Here is a 20,297-nt window from a genome sequence, read left to right as displayed (position 1 = left end):
ATAGGGAGATAGAATGAAGACTTTAAAAATTGGGGTGCAATTTTTTTTTAAATGATAAGGAGGAGAACGAGGACAAGGAGGAAGAACTCAAAAAAATAGTCATAGCTATTCACTCACACCCATCTCATCTAATAAGGAAAAGTTTTAACTTAAAATAATCTATATTTTGTGTATGAATTAAGAATATAATATATTATTTCACTGTATTCTATTAAATGTAAAGATAAGTAGTGAATTGGTTAAAAACCAGTGAAATAGAAAGAATTTGTAATTGAAATATAAAACTGGAGGAAGTGGACACTAAATCTCGGGTTTTTAAGGTAAAACTCTCACTTTAAACTTGGGTAAAATAGGTACTCAGGCGGTTTAGATAGGATTATAGGAAGCGAAAAATAAAAAAGGGGGTCGGAAAGCAATGCAAAATCTTTGTATATATATTTTTTGTAGGCAAAGCGTTTGAATAAATTACGAACTGGAATTACTTGTCTCCTATTGTTTCTTCTATTAGAAACTCTCCACCAGCAAGAAGTGGAATACCTATATCTTTCTCTTAGATCTCGAACATTCCCTTAACAATCTGCAATATTAGGCTTTACCGGCCTCGGATCTGGACTTGTTCGAGGATAATTTGAGCGCCTGGATCTGATCTTGGTGAAGCGGAACCATGGGCATCCTGTTCACACGGATGCTCTCGTCGCTCTTCGGGAATCGCGAGGCCCGAATCCTTGTTCTCGGCCTCGACAATGCTGGGAAAACTACAATCCTGTGTATCTCCTTTACCCTATGCTTTGCCTTTTGGTCGTTTTGGATCTGTCGGTGTTAATCTTGTTTCGTGTGTTCAGATCGGCTTCAGATGGGGGAAGTGGTGTCCACAATCCCAAGTGGGTATCTTCTCCATTTTCTCAATCATGTTGTATTATTTTCTGTCGATTGCTGCTTCTTACATCTTGTTGGTGACTTTCAGCGATCGGGTTTAATGTGGAAACAGTGCAGTATAACAATATAAAGTTCCAAGTTTGGGATCTGGGTATGTTGATATGCTTTTTCTACATATAAGTTACCTTCTTTGTCGCATTATTTTGTTGAAGTAAGTTTGGTTTTCAAATGAGTAGCTTTATTTGGGTAGATGACTCAAATCTCCTGAGCAATTGCTTGCTAAGCTATATATTCGTACTTCTAGCTTTATTGTTGTAGGACTGCTGGCTGTTAGCAACTATTTTATGTGTTATCTAATGAAGAAGTTGGCGCAATTCTAAGAAACAAGTGATGATATAAAAATTTCTCGTTCTTCTTATGGTTGCTTGTCAAGGACATTGAACTTTTTGAGCTGTTAATAATTAATATGTGGCTTCTTGATTAGTGATTTCAGAAGTGTCGTCCCTTAAGAGGCAATTATGTGCCATCTCTAATGGTATGTTTGGTTGATAGGAAGCAACAGAGGAAAGTGACAACTTTCTTAAACTGTTCTACTTATTGTTTGGACTGAGAAATTGGATTGGAAAAGTGAATTTCCGTACCTCCTCAAAACCATCAAACTTTCCTGTTTTTGACTCAATTGACTCTCTCCTAAAAAGAGAGTGGCACTTCCCGGATATTGTATGTGAACATAATCCATAATTACTTCCCACCAAACATTACCAAACACTAGGAAGTCATAATTATTTCTAGAATGCGACTTCTCTAGAAATTTTCACTCAAAAGCATTTTTTTTTCTTCCACTTCCTATCAATGAAACATACTCTAAACATAACAGAGATCAAGTGCAGTACCTCTAGATATTTTCCTTTTCACTTTTCTTCCAACTGGCTTCACATAAAATCTGTAGAGTTGTCTCAGTTGATTGATTTGTAGTTTGCAACAGTTGGATGCTGAAGAAGGTAAAGGATTTTGCAAATTAGGAATATGACTTCTTATGAAGAAAGATAGGCTGGATACTGGATTTTCTAATATAAATACTAAGATACTCAAACCTAAGATTGACTAATGATATGACAAAAGAGGAAAGTAAATCTCCATCTATTTTCTCCCTTCAATTTTTTTTAAAGATTTTTTTTTAATTAGTCTTACATTTGTTCAATGAGAATAGGATTGTAAGACCTTACCAATATGAGGAGGTGTGCCAATGTGCCGTCCCCTTCTCCATTGTCAAAAGCAACGATGGCCGTGCTACAAGCACGGACCGTGCCGACCACTGGCCGGCACGTGCCGCAGCACTTACTGGCCGTGCCATAAGAGGAGAGAAAAAAAAATAGATACTCACCTTCGCCGTCGCCGCTTGCCGCTCTCTAATCGCCGTCGCCGTCGGGTGCCCTAGCCCGAGAGAGAGTGAGAGAGAGATCGAGAGAGAGAGAGATCCGTTAAAACTTAAGTTGCGGATCCAGATCCGGATCGACGGCGATCGACAACGAGGTCGACGGCGAGCGGCAGAACTATTAGAAGGGGTGCCGTGCGGCACCCCTCGTGCCATGTGCTGGTACGCCACCGGCACGGCCATCCATGGTCAAAAGAGTCATTTGGAGTGCATTTGTCAGAGAAGAACTAAATTAATAATAATAATCAATGTACTATTTTCTGCTAATTATTTTATTTCTTAAGCTTTTCTAAAGTACTTCTCTAGTTTTTATACTTATATGTTTAATGAACTTTTTATTTTGTGAAACAGGTGGGCAAACAAGTATCAGGTACCTCCTTTTATACCAATATAGTGGTAAAATGCATCATGCTCGTTGCCATTCTCTTCACCCTTAGCAGAAAAAGAGATAAACGGATGTTGCTTTGTGTTGCTAGTAAATTTCCTACTAGATGATCTCCTTTGCTTGCAAATTGGATGATATTTTCTCCTTTCTTATGTAAAAGCTGACAAACATGATCAGCATGACATGTATAATATATTCACTGATACAGCCAAAAGATATCCTCCAAACCTGAACTCATGTATCTCAAAGTAGGGGGAAATATGCCATATTTAGCTCTAACCATAACACACTTCTTGCTAAAAAATGTCATCAACATTTTGTGATTGATATTATTCTTCTAGCAATGTTGCTCGAGCATTTTTTACTTTGTACAAGAAAGAAAGAACTTTGAAGTTCCTGAGGATTTATTGGCACAAACATCCTTTGTCCTCATGCCGTGTAAAGATTAGCACTTTGAAATCACACGTGCAAAGTTGGCATATTCTGAGATATGGAGGTAATTTAGAATTTTAGATTGTAATATTGCTTTCAAAGTTTCACCTATGCATCATCCCTGTGTGCTCCTAATAGTGTGGTATGGAAGCCTGTTTGGACTGTAATATTTTGTGATAATCATTGGTCAGTTGCATATTTTCACCAAGTATTGTTGGAAACTTTTATCTGGAGGAACACCGTATGGAATAAATTCCAAAGGAACCCGTGCTAACGCTGGTAATTACCCGGCACATTTATCCATGGTACTCATGTTCCTATTGGCATAACAATCCATGATTAATATATCGATAGTCCAAGAAGAAAGTAAGAAATGTGCTGAATCATTGGGTCGTAACCCATGCATTATGATATGTAACCTAGTATTATTTTCCAGATGCAATCTTGTTTGATCTGATATACAAGCACATAACTTGCTTTATAAAGCTAAAGCTATATTAATGTTTTATCGTAAAATCTTATGGCTTAATGTTTTGTTTCTTTCCTGTCATCTTTTTGTACATCATAGCATTCATAAGCTGGCTTTTATTGGAACTATTGCCAATTCTTAATCCCATGAACATCATTCTTGTTAATGTACTTGCGCAGGCCATATTGGAGATGCTACTTTCCTAACACCCAAGCCATTATCTATGTTGTTGATTCAAGTGACACTGATAGGTTGGTTACTGCAAAGGAGGAGTTTCATGCTCTTTTAGAGGTACATAGGCAATAAAGTATAATAACAACATAATAGTGCTTAACTGCTTATAGTTTGTTAGCTACTTAGCTCCGTCATGTTCTTTTTAGTATTAATAGAGAATTGGAGATACTACTTGATTGCTAGTGTTTGCAGGCAAAATTGTTGGCGGTATTTTGCATTATTATGTTGTACCTTATGACCAACAACATAAATACTGACTCTGTCTAGAATGAGGAATTAGAATGTGGAGTCAAACAAGATAAAATGGAACTGTTATTTGATAAAATTTAGCAGATCATTTGAGAACGTTCCATATGGTAACACTTGCCAATCTAGGAAATTTAAAATCTTTGGTTTCCTCCACCTCACCAATACCATACAGGCATATACATAATTCTGGATTTGTATATGTAGCAAGAAGAAAACCCTGTATCTGGGATTACGTTCCTGAACTGAAAACATGATATGCTCAAAGGCAACAAAAGGAAGTTTCCAATCAAGATCTGTCAAAAGAAGAAAGTAAGAACTGATCAAGTGTGTAATTCAGTAGCTGAATATATCTTAGATGATACTCTATAAGATGGAAAGAGAAAAAGAATGAGGATATGGAAGGAAATCCTGAAAGATTGTGGAACAGATCAAGGGACCTTGATAAAGTACTTCGACATGAAGATCCATGCAGAAGCAGAAAAATGAAGACATCATTCCGAAAATTTACTTTCTTCCTTATAATTTTCTTTTCTTCCATATATTTATCTCCTCCTCTATTGATGTAAGGGTGTCTTTAAGAAGGGAGAATAATGTAGCTACTAGCATACAGGAGCTATCAACTAGTGAACCTCCACTCTTATCAGTTTGCTTGAGGCCCTTTTCTCTCCCGGACTCCAGAGTGAGCTCAGAGGATTTGGAGTGACTTGATAAACATAATGCTATCAATAATGATATCTCTCATTTTTGGTCCAATATTCTCTCTCTTTCTCTATTTGTTTTGTCCTACATCACTCTCCCTCAAATTTCAGGTAACTCTTCGACATGATTCAATGATCTTCATCTTTTTCTTCAAAATGTTCAATTTAATTATTCAATTTGTGAAATTTGAAGAACCTTTCTTTAATATGTAATAGAAAAGTTGTTCAATACCTTTCATTTTTGCTACAAGTAGAAGGTCTGCTGTATATTTTCTTGATCTTTCCTTTCCCCCTTTTCTGATATTGAAAACTTCAATAATTTCAACTCATTATTTTTGTCTTACAAGTCTCTCTTATTTGCCATTTTTTTAATAGTTTAGCACTCAAGATTTTGGATACTGTAAGTCTAATCGTGTGGTTGGTTGATTGGATGGGCCAGTGAAGTGGTTTTCAGACCATTATATGTGTTATTGGTTCAGCCATCCTTTTGAGAAGAATTAATTGGTCTATTATTATCACCTGTTTTTCTTGTCTTCCAAATGTTTAGTGCTGAAATTAATTTTCTTATGCACCTTTCACCTGACAGGAGGATGAGTTAAAAGGTGCAGTTGTCCTTGTGTACGCAAATAAGCAGGTAAAATGCTAACTCTTAATATTTCTCTCATTTTTTACTTTTCTTACTACCAAACTCACTAACATTTTGATATTTGGGTAAACATAATGTTGAAAGATTATTATTGATAGCATAATAAGCTGGTTCATGTTCACCAAAGTTCAGCAAAAAGAGTTGCTGTCATTAGTTCATAGCAGAAATTATTGGTCGTGTTAATGTACCAGTTTATACTTTTGTTGGATGATTTAGGTGGCTAGCTTACCCAAGCTAGAGGAAGGCCTTGACTTGCTTTAGATGCAAGAATTAGGGTGGATACCCAAATAGCTTAGTGGAAGGGAAAAATGAGATATATAACTGTAGTAGTTATATCAACTCCTGTGACTAAGCGTATCTTAAGTGATTAGATAAAGAATCTCATTGCTATTTGTTATGTGCTTTTGTTCGGATTAGTTGGATGTGAAGTTGGGTATGCAAACTGCTTTTCTGCTGGAAATACAAGTAAAATTGAAACACACTATTTTATGATGGGATTCAAGCAAGTTTTAAGAAGCAAATATGTGCTTGTCTGATTATCATCAGTATATATGACTCTAGTGGGAAAACCAAATAATTTAGGCAAAGCTTAGGAGAAAAATTATGCTTAGTACTCACTTAGGAATGAACAAGCAATGAGAGAATGGCACACATCCTGTGAAGGTCTAGAAACGAAGGAGCATCTAAGGACATGTGCATCATAATTAATTGTTTAATACAAAGATGTCATGTCTAGTTTCTACTGAGTTTATTTGAAGACTCTTGGATTTGTGATAGGGAATTGGAACAATTGTGATGGGTGCTGCAAGGAGGGTGATGTGGTTACATATATAACAGTGGCAACTTTACTCTTATTAATCTTTGATAGGAGATCACAAAGCAGCAGTAGTGCTGAGATAAGGACATAACTTTTATCAAGAAATTATCGCTGATGCTGGTATCCTAGAGGAAGAAATTTTAAATGATATGACCTTGCTCAGTTGGTCACTCTTTGCTGATGGAAATTTTATTTTGATCATGTCTAGTAATTTTATATGAGATGCTACTGTATGATTGACTATATGCGTACTTAATAGTTTACTTTGCTTTTGTTGTTAAAATATATAAGATGGCCATGCCACAAGCACTGACTGTACCAACTACCAGCGGCACGGCACAGCACGTGCCGCAAGAGAGGGAAAGAAAAAGATAAAGGAGAATGGGTTCACCGCCGCCGTTGACCTTATGCTCGCCTCTCACGCGCGTCGCTCGCGTTGGGGGCCCTAGCCCGAGGAGGAAGAAAGGGTGAGATATGTCAGATCGGGTCGAGTTAAATAAAAACTTAAGTTGCGAATCCGACGAGAGCGGCGAAGCTACTATGAGAGGTGTCATGCGGCACACTTGGTGCCACGTGTCGATACGCTGCCGGCACAGCCATCGTTGAGCAAAAGTGACAAGATATATAATATAGTACTGATATTACCAATACAACAATTGATTATAACAAGTTGAATTTATTACCAGTACACCAATTGATTAAAACAGGTTAAATTTATTACCAATATACCAATTGATTAAAACAGGTTAAATTAAGTGAAATGCTAATAATATTCATATAAACAAGTCTTGTGTTTGGTAGTGGAGAGGAATGAAACTAGTCTATATTTGTCATTTAAGTTAGAAGGCATTTCTCATTTGGCACTGCAACCTGCATATGTGTTTAATTTGATTCATACTGTCTTTTCACTATTATTAATTTGATCCCTGCATCTTTCATTAAATCTCTGAAAAAAACCTTAAGCTACCCTTAGATTTATCATTAAATATCCAGAAAAAAAACTCAGTAGAATTCAGTGTTTTTTCTTTCTTTGAAAAAAGAAATGTAAGGATGGAATTTAAAATATTGGAAAGACAAGACATAAATACCAATAAATTCATAAGCAGAGTTCACAAAGGAAAAATCCATATATAGAAAGTACGTGTGCTAGCTTTTACGCCATCCTTTTTTGTCACTACTCATCATAATACTTTGACCGAATTCTTTTCAATGACATCTGTAAGCTTGATATGTTGCAGGTCCTAAATCCAGCTTACTCCTTGGAAATATGTAAATCAAAATTTTGCTAGCTTAAGGATTTTGTACAGTTGATTTTTTGTTAGAACAGAGGGGCCAATGCATTACTAGCTCAGGTCACTTGTTAATCTGAATGGAAGATGAGAAGTACCCAATGAAGTGGGGAAGAGCTAAGCATACTTTGAAGAGAGGGCCATCATTATTGTGAATAACATCTAACTGCAGACTGCTTTCATGCTCATAAAAGCCACTTTGCATTCTCCAACTTTAGTTGAATGCATAATGGTTATTCCATTTCCCTTAGAGCACTAACATCCTCCAAAGTGCAACCTGTACATGGATACTTGAAACACAGTCTTCCTCTTCATGTTTGATTTCAGTGCGTTCACTTTTCTGCAAACTTCAGTTGTTAGTTTGGTCAATGGTACATTTTTCTTCTGTTGCTTGCATTTCCAGCTATTATTGCCATTGCAGGCCTTTGATAATCTCTTCAATCATAATTTGCTACTATGTAATGTGATTCTCTTATTTTGAAGTTCTTTATCAAGCACCCTTTCTTATCTTCTGTAACAATGACCTGTATCAACCACTTTAAGCTAAACTTTTATCTTGGACTGTGGTTGTGCTTTGTTGTGCAGGACCTTCCAGGTGCGATTGATGATGCTGCCATAACAGAATCGTTAGAACTTCACAAGATAAAAAATCGTCAGTGGGCCATTTTTAAAACTTCGGCTATAAAAGGAGAGGGGCTTTTTGAAGGCTTGGATTGGTACGTGTTCAAGTAATTTCAGTCTGTACGTAGTTAAATTAAGGGAAATGTCAGAGATTCTTAGAACAGCAATATGGTTTATTTTTGGCTCCACTTTGCAACTTCTATGAAAATATTAAGGTGGTATTTGGACGTAGGTTAGCTTCAAGACCTGGTTAATCTGCTCTCATTTCTTAACCTTGAATGTAGTACCTTAAATGGATTTAGGGAAATTGATTGTTTGGTTGTAATCCGGGTTAGTGGTAGCATCATTACTTTTGATTTGATGTATAAAAGTGATCCTTAAACTAGAACAAAAAGTGAGTTTAGGAGATATTTTATGCCAATTAAACAAAATACCGTTTAGTGGGTGGATAAAGTACACCTAAATAGTTTTATTAAAAGGCTTGTGAGGAAAGAGAGAGAAGAGAATGATAGTTGATTGAAGTGATATCTTATTAAAGACAAAATGGTAATGTGATTTACTGTGAAACTGGTTTAACTTAGTGCCAGGTTTAGGGAGAAGTAGGTTGATACTAATATGGTTTTAGTATAAACTTTACAAAACTATATTAGTGGAACAATTACCTGGTTTAAGGAAACCCTTAAACACAATTCAAACGACAGATAGTCTGAAAATAGGCTTATATAAGTCATACAGTGAGCAATCTCCCTATTTTCTTTATTTGAATTAAAAAGTGAAATCATCTTTTTACATTCCTAGGCTTGAAAATACTAGAAGAATCACCAGCAAGAAGATTATACAGTTTAGGTTGAACAGGCTCCCGCAAACTGACCAAGAACTTGTACCATAAAATCTAGAGAAATTTGTAGCCCTATTCGTTGGGCAATTTTGTAGGCAAAATATGTGGGAAATGGAATTAAATTCAAATGTGCATGCTAGTTCAAAAAAATTGTCTGACTAAGTTTAAAAAAAAAATCTCTTGCATGTCAAATACATAGAAAATTAGCAAAATTAATATCTATAAACAATATATAACACATCATTAATGACAACATAAGTATTTTACCATCTAAATAAGCAAACTAAAAACTGCAAATTATTTAAAATATATGCAGTAAATAGATATCAGATATTCATATTCATATCCAAAAAATTATATTCGACCCATTTCTGTATTCGTATTCAGGTTTGTGTAAAAGATCTACATGTATATGAATTCTTATCCTAGTTTTTTTTTCAAATATCCTACCTATATTTGAATCCGTATCCGGGTCGGGTAGGAATTTCTTTTTCGAATCTGGCTAGGATTGTATTAGATAGCGAGTTAGATCGGAGTTAATCTGACCCGTTTTCACCCCTACTTGTCACTATTGGCGCCTTTTGTAGTTGTCTACAACTTCTTAAAACTTGCTTCATTGCAATAATAGATCAGCAATGTCGTAGTGTCGGTAGTCGTGGTTTCATCCTCATGTCCCAGGCTTCTATCAGAAGGGTCTTGCACACACTCTCCACGGCCACCACATGGAAAGGAGATGGTATGGGTTCCTTCTTGGACATATGGATTCAGGACACCCTAGCCAAGCCATCCTCAAAGACCCCTTTAGGGTAGAGGGCCCAAGGGGTATTTTTTTTAGGATGGTTGTTTTGACAAAAGAGGAGCGTGAGGGTTTTGATGAGCCATAACCAAGTAGAACCGAGACCCCATTGATGCAAGCCGTTTTAGTCCTTTCACATCCCAGTCCATGATGAGGCTTGTCCCTAATCATGTCAACCTTGGGCATAGCCCTATTAGAAGTTTTCACCTCTTTAGGCATGGTGATGCCTTCTTTATGGCTACATTCTCCTGTGGCCTTCTCCATGTTGTCCTTCAAGACCACCCCTCTGACTTTCAAATCTTTAGAGGATAAAATGGGCGATTTTGTGGGAGGTGAACGGTCTTCCCCTTATGACCCACAAGTTTTTTAGTTTTACTTTTATCTCCCTCCTTCACATGCCCGCCGGCAACATTGTCACGTGGGGGCAACATTTTTCTTGACCTGATCCATTGGTGCTCTAACTAGGTTCATCTGAAGCCCTTTGGGTCCACCTTTGGATTCGACCACATTAGCATTAGGAGCCCTCTCCTTTTGTTTGGAGGGGCTTTCATCAAACCTAGATCGAGTTTGGTTCAAACCGGGTTTGGCCCACCCTGATTATGAGAAGCATTGGCAAATTTGGATCTTCCCATCATCTTGTTGTTATTGCTATGTCCTCAACCGTGCACCATCCGCTAACTGAATCTCTTCTAGCTTGCCTTCCGCGGCATTGGACTGTGGTCCATGGCTTGAAGATCAAAACTAGGGTCTCTACTTTGATAGTTTGGTTCCGTTAGACGTCTTATAATTATGAGTACCTTCCTTCTCACTTGCTTGCGTAGAACGCTTCCTCTCATTCAGAGTACAAGCATCTACCCTATGGCCTTGGTGGTCGCAGATGCAGTAAAAGGCAGGGGTGCTCTCATATAGCACCCTTTGGTCTAGTTTCTTGGATTGAGGTCCTACTCATGGATTGAAGTATCAGCTAATTTCAATAAGGGATCTGCTGATTCAGCTGATTCAGCCAATTTTGATTCGAATTGTTGGAAGTAGACGGACGATACAAGCTGATATGACCGCTATGTATCATTTTCTTAAGCAACCAATCCTGATTTCGAAATCGATACATAGAACCTTGGTTCTACCCTCACTTGAACCACCTATTTAAGGGGCTTCCTCAAATCTACTTCGATTCACACTCTAGCAAAACGACTTCTGGAGTGGTCCAGAGTCGTCTCATCAACCCTTAATGGCTTCCCGAAGTAGGCTGCCATCGGGAGGAGAAGTTCAAGTTCCCAATATTCCTTAGGGAGGTTGGGTAGTTGATTCCAAATAAGAGTTGTAGTCTAATGACAATCTAAAGTTGTTCTACTCTTTAATGAGGTTGATCACACTTCTATTTATTATCCATGGCACATTTGTAAGCACACAAAAAAGGTCCTCTTTCTTCTCAAATCGAAAGATATAAAATCCCTCGTCCATGTCAGAGACGGAGAACTCATAGGTACCATTTCATAACTTGGCTAGAGTGGCTTTCTATCTGTCCAGGGCCACGACCTTTACGAGGAACCTTTTGAAGAGAGAGAAAGAGTTTTCATCTGGCTTTGCATTTGTCAAGTACCTCTGGATCAAGCATAACACAATCTTTAGTTTGATCTTTAAGCTTCTCTTAAGATTTCCTCTGGAATTTTCCTGGAAATATGTCCCACCCTTGACCATCCAAACACCATGGAGGCCCAAAATTTCTGAGCTGACGTGCCCTCTTTAGGGCTAGAAGGGGAGGGGTTATAACCTCCGCCCCCAAGTAGGCCGACTTCTATGAGACACATCTTAGATGGACGTCCTCACCTCCCATTGTCGTTTGTTGCACAGAACTATCCATAGCACTAGGGCACATGTCGCATCTGAATTGCTAGGTCTTGAGCAATCTCCTCTTAGATCATCAAACTTTGGAGAAGCTTACATTACTTGACATAGTTCAAAGATGGGTGTCTTAGTGCACGAGGATCCCACTTGTAGGATTTTTGAGAAGGAATATGTGCGCAACCTTATCTTAGTTTTGAAAAAATTCTTTCAATGACTTGAACTCATAACCTCTTGGATAGAAGGGATAAGACTTACCTTCAATCCTAGTGATTTCCTCTTGTCATGGTTCAAGGTAAGGTGATGTGAATTAGATTTTTATTTATTTATTTATTTATTTTTGGATGTATTTTTATCTAAAAAATTAGATTTAGTTTTAAAGTGTTCAATTTGGTTAAAACTCCTAAAAATCTAAGAGATTTGATTATTAGTTTGAGTTAAAGAGTCGTGGTTTAGTTATATATTATATTAGAAAATATCTGAATAAGATCAATTTGTGATTTGATATAATCTCTTCATCTCTATATATAGAGGTGATGGAAATTCCGAAAAAGAAGAAGAAAAAAGATGGAAATTTGAGAAATAGTATTTTTGTTGAGGATTCTACATTTATCTCTTTTCCCTATCTCTCTTACTCTCTTCTTCTCTCTTTTGTGGTGGATTTCACGATTTCTTTATCCCCCAATTTATGTGGGTTTGATTTTTTTTCCTCCATTGCCCGATTGGTTATTTTCTATCTTTTCTATCTACCTAGCTATGCTAGTATGAAAATGCACTTGGAGACAAATAAAGAGATTATCAGAAGTCCTATTGGGGGGTGAATTTAGGAACCTCTTTATCTTTTTCCGCATCGATACCTCCTTATCTTTTTCCGCATTGATATCTCCTTATCTTTTTTCGTATCAACATATTTCCTCATCCCTACGCCACATCATAAGGTGATATATTAGCTTCCCTTGTAGAACTAGAAACTATACATCATGACAAGGAATACTCATATGTTTCCTCCTGTAGCATATTAACTTTGAGAGTAACTCCCTTTCTCACAAGTGAACCCAGAAGCTATTCTGAAATTTCTGCTGAGTAAACTAAAGCAATATTTTTAAATAGCATCATTATGCATTGTTCCATTGCTTCATTAATGTAGAATACTTCAGAGTGAGTGGGTACAGCAACAGAACTGTTTTACAGTTAAATTTCCTGTTCTTACAATTTGTGGTAATGAATTTTTAATTGTATTTCTTGAGCTATTAAGTTGTAGAAGCACAATAGTCCATAGTGATTTTTCCATGTTATCCAATAAATTTACTATAAGGCAGATATGGCATGTGATTCCATTTGAGAGCTAAGCTGTTGAACTTCTTAACCCATAATATCATGCTCTACACGTATCTCTTTAGGCCGATAGTAAAATAAGATGAAAATTCTCAATGATTGTAGAAGTTGATCTCTCTGATGCAGGCTCAGTAACGCACTCAAGTCTGGAGGAGGCTAATTTGTGAAGCGAGAGCAGGCAGAACTGCGTCAGTCAGACTAAGAGATGAGGTGTAATCTACGATAGTTTTGGTAAAGATACAAATGGACATTTTTTTGAATATTTTCATGAGTTGATGGTAAAATATGATTCCCTTAATTTTCGGACATGAAGTTCTCGAGTCTTGTAAAGTCATGGTTAACATATCAGAATGCCGCATTTGTTTAGGCTCCACCATTCATGTCAGGGACATTTTGCAAGACAGGATGAGCAAAATTACTATACAACTTGATATGAGGATTTACTTTTACACCATCTCTGTTTGGTCTCCTTCATGTAATCATGCTTATTGATTCCCTATGCTTTACCTCTTTTTGTTTCTCTCTTTTTCACTATAAGTGACGGGCAGAACCTGATCGGATTTGCATTTGAGTTGCCGTTAAGATGTTTAATAAACTAGGATTGTAAATTTTGGAACGAGGTGCACTTTTTTTTGGCTTTTATATAGTGCCAGGAATAGTAGTCCCAATATGAGTGGTAGTAAGCCTTCATTGCTTATATTTTTGGAGGGAAAAAAAGGGTAGGAAATCCATGGCTAAGCTCATGGGTTTCTAATATAATGTAATAAGCATGATTACATTATATTAGAAAGGGGATTTTGGAAGCTATCCAGCTAGTCCAAAAATCCCTCCATGAGCTTAGCCAAGAGCCCAAGAAAGGATCCCAAGTTTAGGGAAGATCGAACAGATGATAGATTTGATGAAGGGCAGTGAATGAAGTAGTTCACAGTTTCCAACCCTTCTCCACAAAGGGTGCAGGTTGTTGGACCCTGAAACCTTTTATTGATCTGGTTCACTCTTGTGTGTAGTCTGTCTCTCAGTAGACGATTTGTAGAAACACCTTAAATCTTTGTTGAAAGAGTAATCTTCCAAATGAGAGAGGTCTCTAGCGACCTCTGTCCCTTCTAGGTGATCAGTTTTGTAACAAGATTTGACAGTAAAGTTACCAGTAGAAGTGAAACGCCAAGTAACTCGATCTCTTTGCTGCTATGTGGAACATCCCTTTAAACAAGAAATGAGATCTCGTTGTTGTTGTTGTTGTTGTTGTTGTTGTTAATCTTTCAAAGAAAAAAGTTCAATTGATCATATAATATTGTGTCCATGAGTCATCCCATTTTTGAAACAAACATCAATTTGCCCTTCTCAGACACTTTTTAATCCAAATATGTTTTTTATGATGGACAACATATTAATAACTATTTATAATAATGTATTGTGCCACAGTTTAAATGTTAGATCTATATTAAATATTATAATGCTATACAACTATAATATACTTGGTAATATTTTATAATATATATGTAGCGAAATAGCGTCGGTATGGGATGTCCATCTGGAGCCGTCTAGTTCAAAATTTGTACAGGAGGCGTCTAATTCTCATGACCCTAGATTGCATAGAAAGGAAGAAAAAAATCGGTATACATCCAACTTTATTTACCGGGCTGTTAGATATATAACTTGCTTTTTTGTGCAAATGATCCATAAACTTGTGATGATTTGATGTGAATACATATTTAGTGAGTACATGTTTTAATGTTCTTTAAGTGGTTTTAGTTTGGATATATTTTGATGTATGTTGTTTGGTGTTTATGTGTGATTTGGTTGAGTTCATTTGTTTATATGCCATCCTGCAGGTAGCTAGTGCTAAATCTTGATTCTAACTTCCTATCATATGCCAATATGCCATGCTGGTCCTATCCTCCTTAAACACTTGTTGTTTGCACAAATATTTCTATCTCCTTTGCCCCACTAATATTGATTTTGTCCATCTGATGTTCAAAACAATAGCTTTGCTTTTTTGCTTCTGAAATAGCTGTGCAAAGAGCTTATAGCAATTGCTAGGCTGGAGATCTTGGTCATTGATCAATCTTTTCATTTCTTCTAATTTCTATGGCTGAAAAAGTCTCTGATTTAATTGATAAACTGATGATATATTCTTCTCTATTAGCTTCTGGAATGTTTGTGTAACACCCCAATAAAAAATAAAAAATAAAAAGTCTAACGCACGTGCCGAGTACGTGCGTCACAGACCCTGCCCTTCTTCTCCTTTCTTCTTCTTCCTCTTTCCTTGCAGTGCACTCCACCTTCCCCACCTTTATTAGTCCCATCTCCCCCTCCCCCACCACACCATTTCTCCACCTCACTATCTCTCTCCCTCTCCTCTCTCTCTCGGGTTGCTGACGCTGGAGCCGACGAAGCCCCAGACCGAGAGCAGTCGAGCTTGTCGGCCAACCCCCCTTCGGTAAGCCCTTCTACCCCCGCCATTAATTTCAGTAGTTTAACCTCCCTCTCCCTCGCCACCATTGAGCCCTCCTCCCCTTTTCCTTTCTCTTCCCTTTCACTTACCTGTCGGTCTCGTGGCTGTGTCGCTGGCCTCGTGTTGCGCCGCCGACCTCGTGGCTGCGTCGCTGGCCTGCAACCCCTCCTCCCTTCCCCCCTCGGTCTCCTCCCCTCGGAAGGAGATGGTGTGGGAGGGTGGGGGTTAAACAAACCCCCACCCATCTCTCTTAGTGGGCTACGCTAGAATAACATAGGACTCATCCTAGGAGACCCTTGACTCATGTATATGCCTAAACATAAATTCTCTAATAAGATAATTAATTATATTAGTTCGCTAATCTTACGTAGATTTTGGGATTTCGGAGGAGCCGGCTAGCTGAGGAGATTTAGTGTACTATAGAGACCCTTACATAAGCATTATGATACGATTCGGACTTCACCGACGTCGTCTCGAGCATGGATTCACTTAAGGAGTGTTTTTATTTCATATTTTAGTGTTTAATTTTCATTAAAATAAGTTTTCTGTAAGTCGCGTTCAAACGCGGGTGGAGTGAGTTCGAACGCGGTTTGTGAACGGGGTTGTGAACGTGGTGAAGAGAATGTACTGTGCCGCGTTCGAACGCACTATGAACGCCTGCATCGCGTTCGCAAATACCGATAGGCGCGTTCGATTGCGCGTTCGAACGCCTGCATCACGTTCGCAAATCCAGAAGAGCGAACTTGGTGCGTTCGAACGCGGTCGGGCGAGTTCGAACGCGGTCGACGAAAATTGTGTTTTTAGGGTTAATTTGAGTTGTTGGTTAGCCTATAAAAGGATGTGGTAGGCAGCCAAATTGATATTGATTATTGAGATTGAGTTTTGCCTTGCCTCCTTCGTCTTCTTCGCTCCCGTTCTATCAATCCCCGGCGACGCCGCTTCTAACCTCCCTCGTCCGGCTAATCACCCTAGTCCCTTAAGAGTGGCCCTCTCCTCCCCCTTATTCTAATCTATCCAGCACTTGCCATAACCTTTCCATCAACCATAACCCATCCACCACCACTTTTTCACCGGTGCCACCCCATTAACGCCGGTCCTCCACCATCCATCATTACCTAGGATCTCGTGCCTCCATCCACGGATCCAAAACAGACCATCCTGACGTTCGTCCAATAAACGGATGATATCTCGAGATCCCCAACTCCCTTTCGCCTGAAACTTGATTTGTTGGAAAGATCTTTCCTGAGGCTACAACATATCCACATTTCATGTCGATCCGACTACAGAATATTTCAAGATCTTATTTCAAAGTTCCGTGCCAGATCTAGTCCAGATCTGAGAATCGGAAGAGATCGATCCATAGCCCTAAAGGAGAGATCGTAACCAGCTGGTATCAGAGCTCCATAGCCAGAGGTGTGATCGTATCAAGCTGGTATCAGAGCCACCATTCCTCGGACAAGCGCTTTCAATGACGATGGCTGCACGGCGAGATGATGAAGAAGAGATTCTCCCAATAGATGAGGGAGAAATGATTGCAGGGACTTCCACTTGTGGAACCGCCTGATCTAATCAGAATACGGAAGAACCTAGCGTTCAAGCCGTGTTGGGGTCTCTTTCAGAGCAGATGGCCATCAACAATCAGATGATGATGGAGATGATGCGGGAAATCCGCGCGACAAGAGAAGCAATGGCGAACGGGAAAGCACTATCGACCCCACGACGCGAGTCCACCCCCTTGAACCCACCGCCACCGGTTCAGCCTTTGCAACCACAAGAGCCGTTGCTACCACCACCCTATGGGCAGAGGCAAGCAAGGATGGTTACACCAGGTCTAGTTGCAGGTGAACCCATCCGACGGGTGAACCACTATGGAGACCGCCTTGGAGATCAAGATCCGTGGGCGAGTCAATACGATCCGGAACCACAACAAGTTAATCAAAACTAAAGGAGGGATCATCAACCCTTCATGGTGCATCCTCCCCCGGTTAGACAAGGACATGATCCGGAACGAGACAATGGCATCCGTGGACAAGTCGTGCATCTCGAATTCCCCAAGTTCAAAGGTGGCGACCCGATCGATTAGTTGTATAGGGTGGAGCAATTCTTTGCATACCAAGGAATGGCGGAAGAGTACAAGGTGACGCTTGCGAGCTTCCACCTTGAGGATGCGGCGCTTCATTGGTTTTGAGCAGCCAATGCCACTGAGGTTATCGAAACTTGGGCTGAATTTTGCGCCGATATCACACGGCGATTTGGAGCATCGGGATATGAAGACTTTGATGCTCTCCTCTCAAAGACGGTGCAAAAGACCACGGTTGGGTCATACCAAGAAGAATTTGAGAGGATTAGTAGCTGATGTCATCCACCATGGACGGATCAGCAACTTCGCAGCACCTTCATCTCCGGGCTGCGGGGTGACATACAAGCCGATGTGAGGGCTTTAAGGCGTAGAACCTTAAAGGAGGCCTTCGAAGATGCGGTGCTTATGGAAGACAAACATAGGGCCATGAAGATATGATACGATCACGCCTTTTTGGTAAAGGGTCGATCTCTTCCAATTCTTGATCTGGACTAGATCTGGCACGGAACTTTGAAATAAGATCCCAAAATATTCCACCGTTGGATCGATGTGACATTTTGCTATGTTGTCGCCCTAGAAAAGAGTTTTTCAACAAATCAAGTTTCAGGCGAATCGGAGTTGTGAATCTCGAGATACCGTTCGTTTAGTGGACGGACATCAGGATGCTCTGTTTTGGATTCGTGGATGGAGGCACGAGATCCTAGGTAATGATGGTTGGTGGAGGACCGGCGTTAATGGGGTGGCACCGGTGAAAAGTGATGGTAGAAGGGTTGTGGTTGATGGAAGGATTAGGGCAAGTGTGGGATAGATTGGACGAAGGGGGAGAAGAGGGCCACCCCTAAGGGACTAGGGTGATTGGCCGGAGGAGGGAGGTTAGAAGCGGCGTCGTCGGGGATTGAGAGAACGGGAGCGAAGAAGACGAAGGAGGCAAGGCAAAACTCAATCTCAATAATCAATAATCAATTTGGTTGTCTACCACATCCTTTTATAGGCTAACCAACAATTCAAATTAACCCTAAAAACACAATTTTCGTCGACCGCGTTCGAACTCGCCCGACCGCGTTCGCTCTTCTGGATTTGCGAACGCGATGCAGGCGTTCGAACGCGCGATCGAACGCGCCTGTCGGTATTTGCGAACGCGATGCAGGCGTTCACAGTGCGTTCGAACGCACCGCGTTCGAACGCAAAGTACATTCTCTTCACCACGTTCACAACCCCGTTCACAAACCGCGTTCGAACTCACTCCACCCGCGTTCGAACGCGACTTACAGAAAACTTATTTTAATGGAAATTAAACATTATAACATGAAACAAAAACACTCCTAAAGTGAATCCATGCTCGAGACGACGTCGGTGAAGTCCGAATCGTATCAAGATACACCTGAAGCAGAGTTGGATAAGCCAAGGAAGCCGCAATCAAGCTCAACCAAACATAGCGGCGGGAAATACTATCGGAGTACCAAGGGTTGCTGCTACAGTGGTAACTCCTCGAGCACCCTTGAAGCCATCCCAAGATGTGAAGTATGCACCTAGAGGTCCGGGACGAGCACTCACACCAGCCCAAGTAGAAGAAAGAAGAGCCAAGGGCCTATGCTTCCGTTGTGATGAGAAGTTTGTACCCGGGCATCGCTGCGGTAAACCGATGGGATCGGTGATGCTAATCGATGGATTGGAGGAAGCGGAGGACGAGTTTGCAGCTGAAGGTGCAGATGTGGCTGGACATCAAGAAGAAGAAGCTGAGGAGCAACCCGTGGAGGACAGGATAGCCGAAATCTCCCTCCACGCCTATTCGGGGACAGCTACGCCAAAGACCTTGCGGGTGAACGGGGTAGTCAAGAAAATCACAGTGAGAATCTTGATTGACACCGGGTCCACCCACAACTTCATTGACAAGAGGCTCCTTAGGAAGATTGGGCTCGAGTCGGAACCCACGGAAGGGTTCGATGTGACGATCGGAGATGGCACCACATTGCGAGCGGATTCTATTTGTGGAGGTGCGGAATTGAAGGTGCAAGGCCAAACTTTCACATTGGATCTTTATTCGTTGGCCTTGCAAGGTGCTGATATTGTTTTGGGGACCCAATGGCTTCGAAGCTTGGGGCCCGTGACATTTGATTTTACAAGCCTCACATTGACGTTTTGGAGAAATGACAAGAGAGTGCTGCTAGATGGAAGCCAACCGCTACTTGAACTTCCAAATGAAGGGGTCGCAAGGGAGCTCGCTTCTTTCTTGGCGCCCACCTTTCCTTTCTTCTCAGATCTGCGGAGAGCTAGTGCAGAGGATAGTGAGCTGGTCCAACTCATGGAGGAGTTGAGAGAGAACCCCTCAAGCCACCCCGAGCACGAGGAGCGCGATGGGTTAGTACTAGAGTGCGGGCGAATCAAGGTACCCCGGAACGAAGAGCTACGGAGACTATTGATGGCACACTTCCATGATACTCCTATAGCAGGGCATGAAGGGGTATTACGTACCTACAAGCGGCTGGCCCAAAACTATACATGGACAGCAATGAAGACGGACGTGAAGAAGTATGGCATGAATGTCAAATCTGCCAACGAGTCAAATCGGAGGCACTCAAGCCTAGCGGGCTGCTACAACCACTACCTATACCAGAGCGTATTTGGGAGGATATCTCCATGGACTTCATCGAGGGGCTGCCGGAGGTTCGGGGACAATCGATTTGTTGTGGTGGATAGACTGAGCAAATATGCTCATTTCATAACATTGTCTCACCCGTTTTCAGCAAAAAGGATTGCTGAAATTTTTGTTCGGGAAGTGGCACGCTTGCATGGGATGCCT

At 40.2% G+C, this 20,297-nt stretch overlaps 1 protein-coding gene across 1 annotated transcript; it reads left to right on the top strand.

The window, feature by feature from the left end:
• The first annotated feature begins 309 nt into the window (after positions 1-309).
• On the top strand, positions 310-13,416 carry LOC140782610 (ADP-ribosylation factor 3-like). The gene is made up of 8 exons (XM_073129270.1): positions 310-767; positions 843-881; positions 965-1,027; positions 2,663-2,681; positions 3,777-3,888; positions 5,365-5,412; positions 8,116-8,246; positions 13,089-13,416. Exons 1-8 carry the CDS (start codon positions 665-667, stop codon positions 13,120-13,122), a joined length of 549 nt encoding a protein of 182 aa, XP_072985371.1. The 5' UTR covers positions 310-664; the 3' UTR covers positions 13,123-13,416.
• Positions 13,417-20,297: the final 6,881 nt, after the last annotated feature.

This window comes from Typha latifolia, chromosome 2, assembly GCF_019914945.1.
Source record: "Typha latifolia isolate L0001 chromosome 2, TyphaL0001v2, whole genome shotgun sequence".
NCBI classification, from domain to species: Eukaryota; Viridiplantae; Streptophyta; class Magnoliopsida; order Poales; family Typhaceae; genus Typha; species Typha latifolia.
Note: the sequence above shows the minus strand (reverse complement) of the source record. Positions and strands in the feature narration are given on the sequence as shown.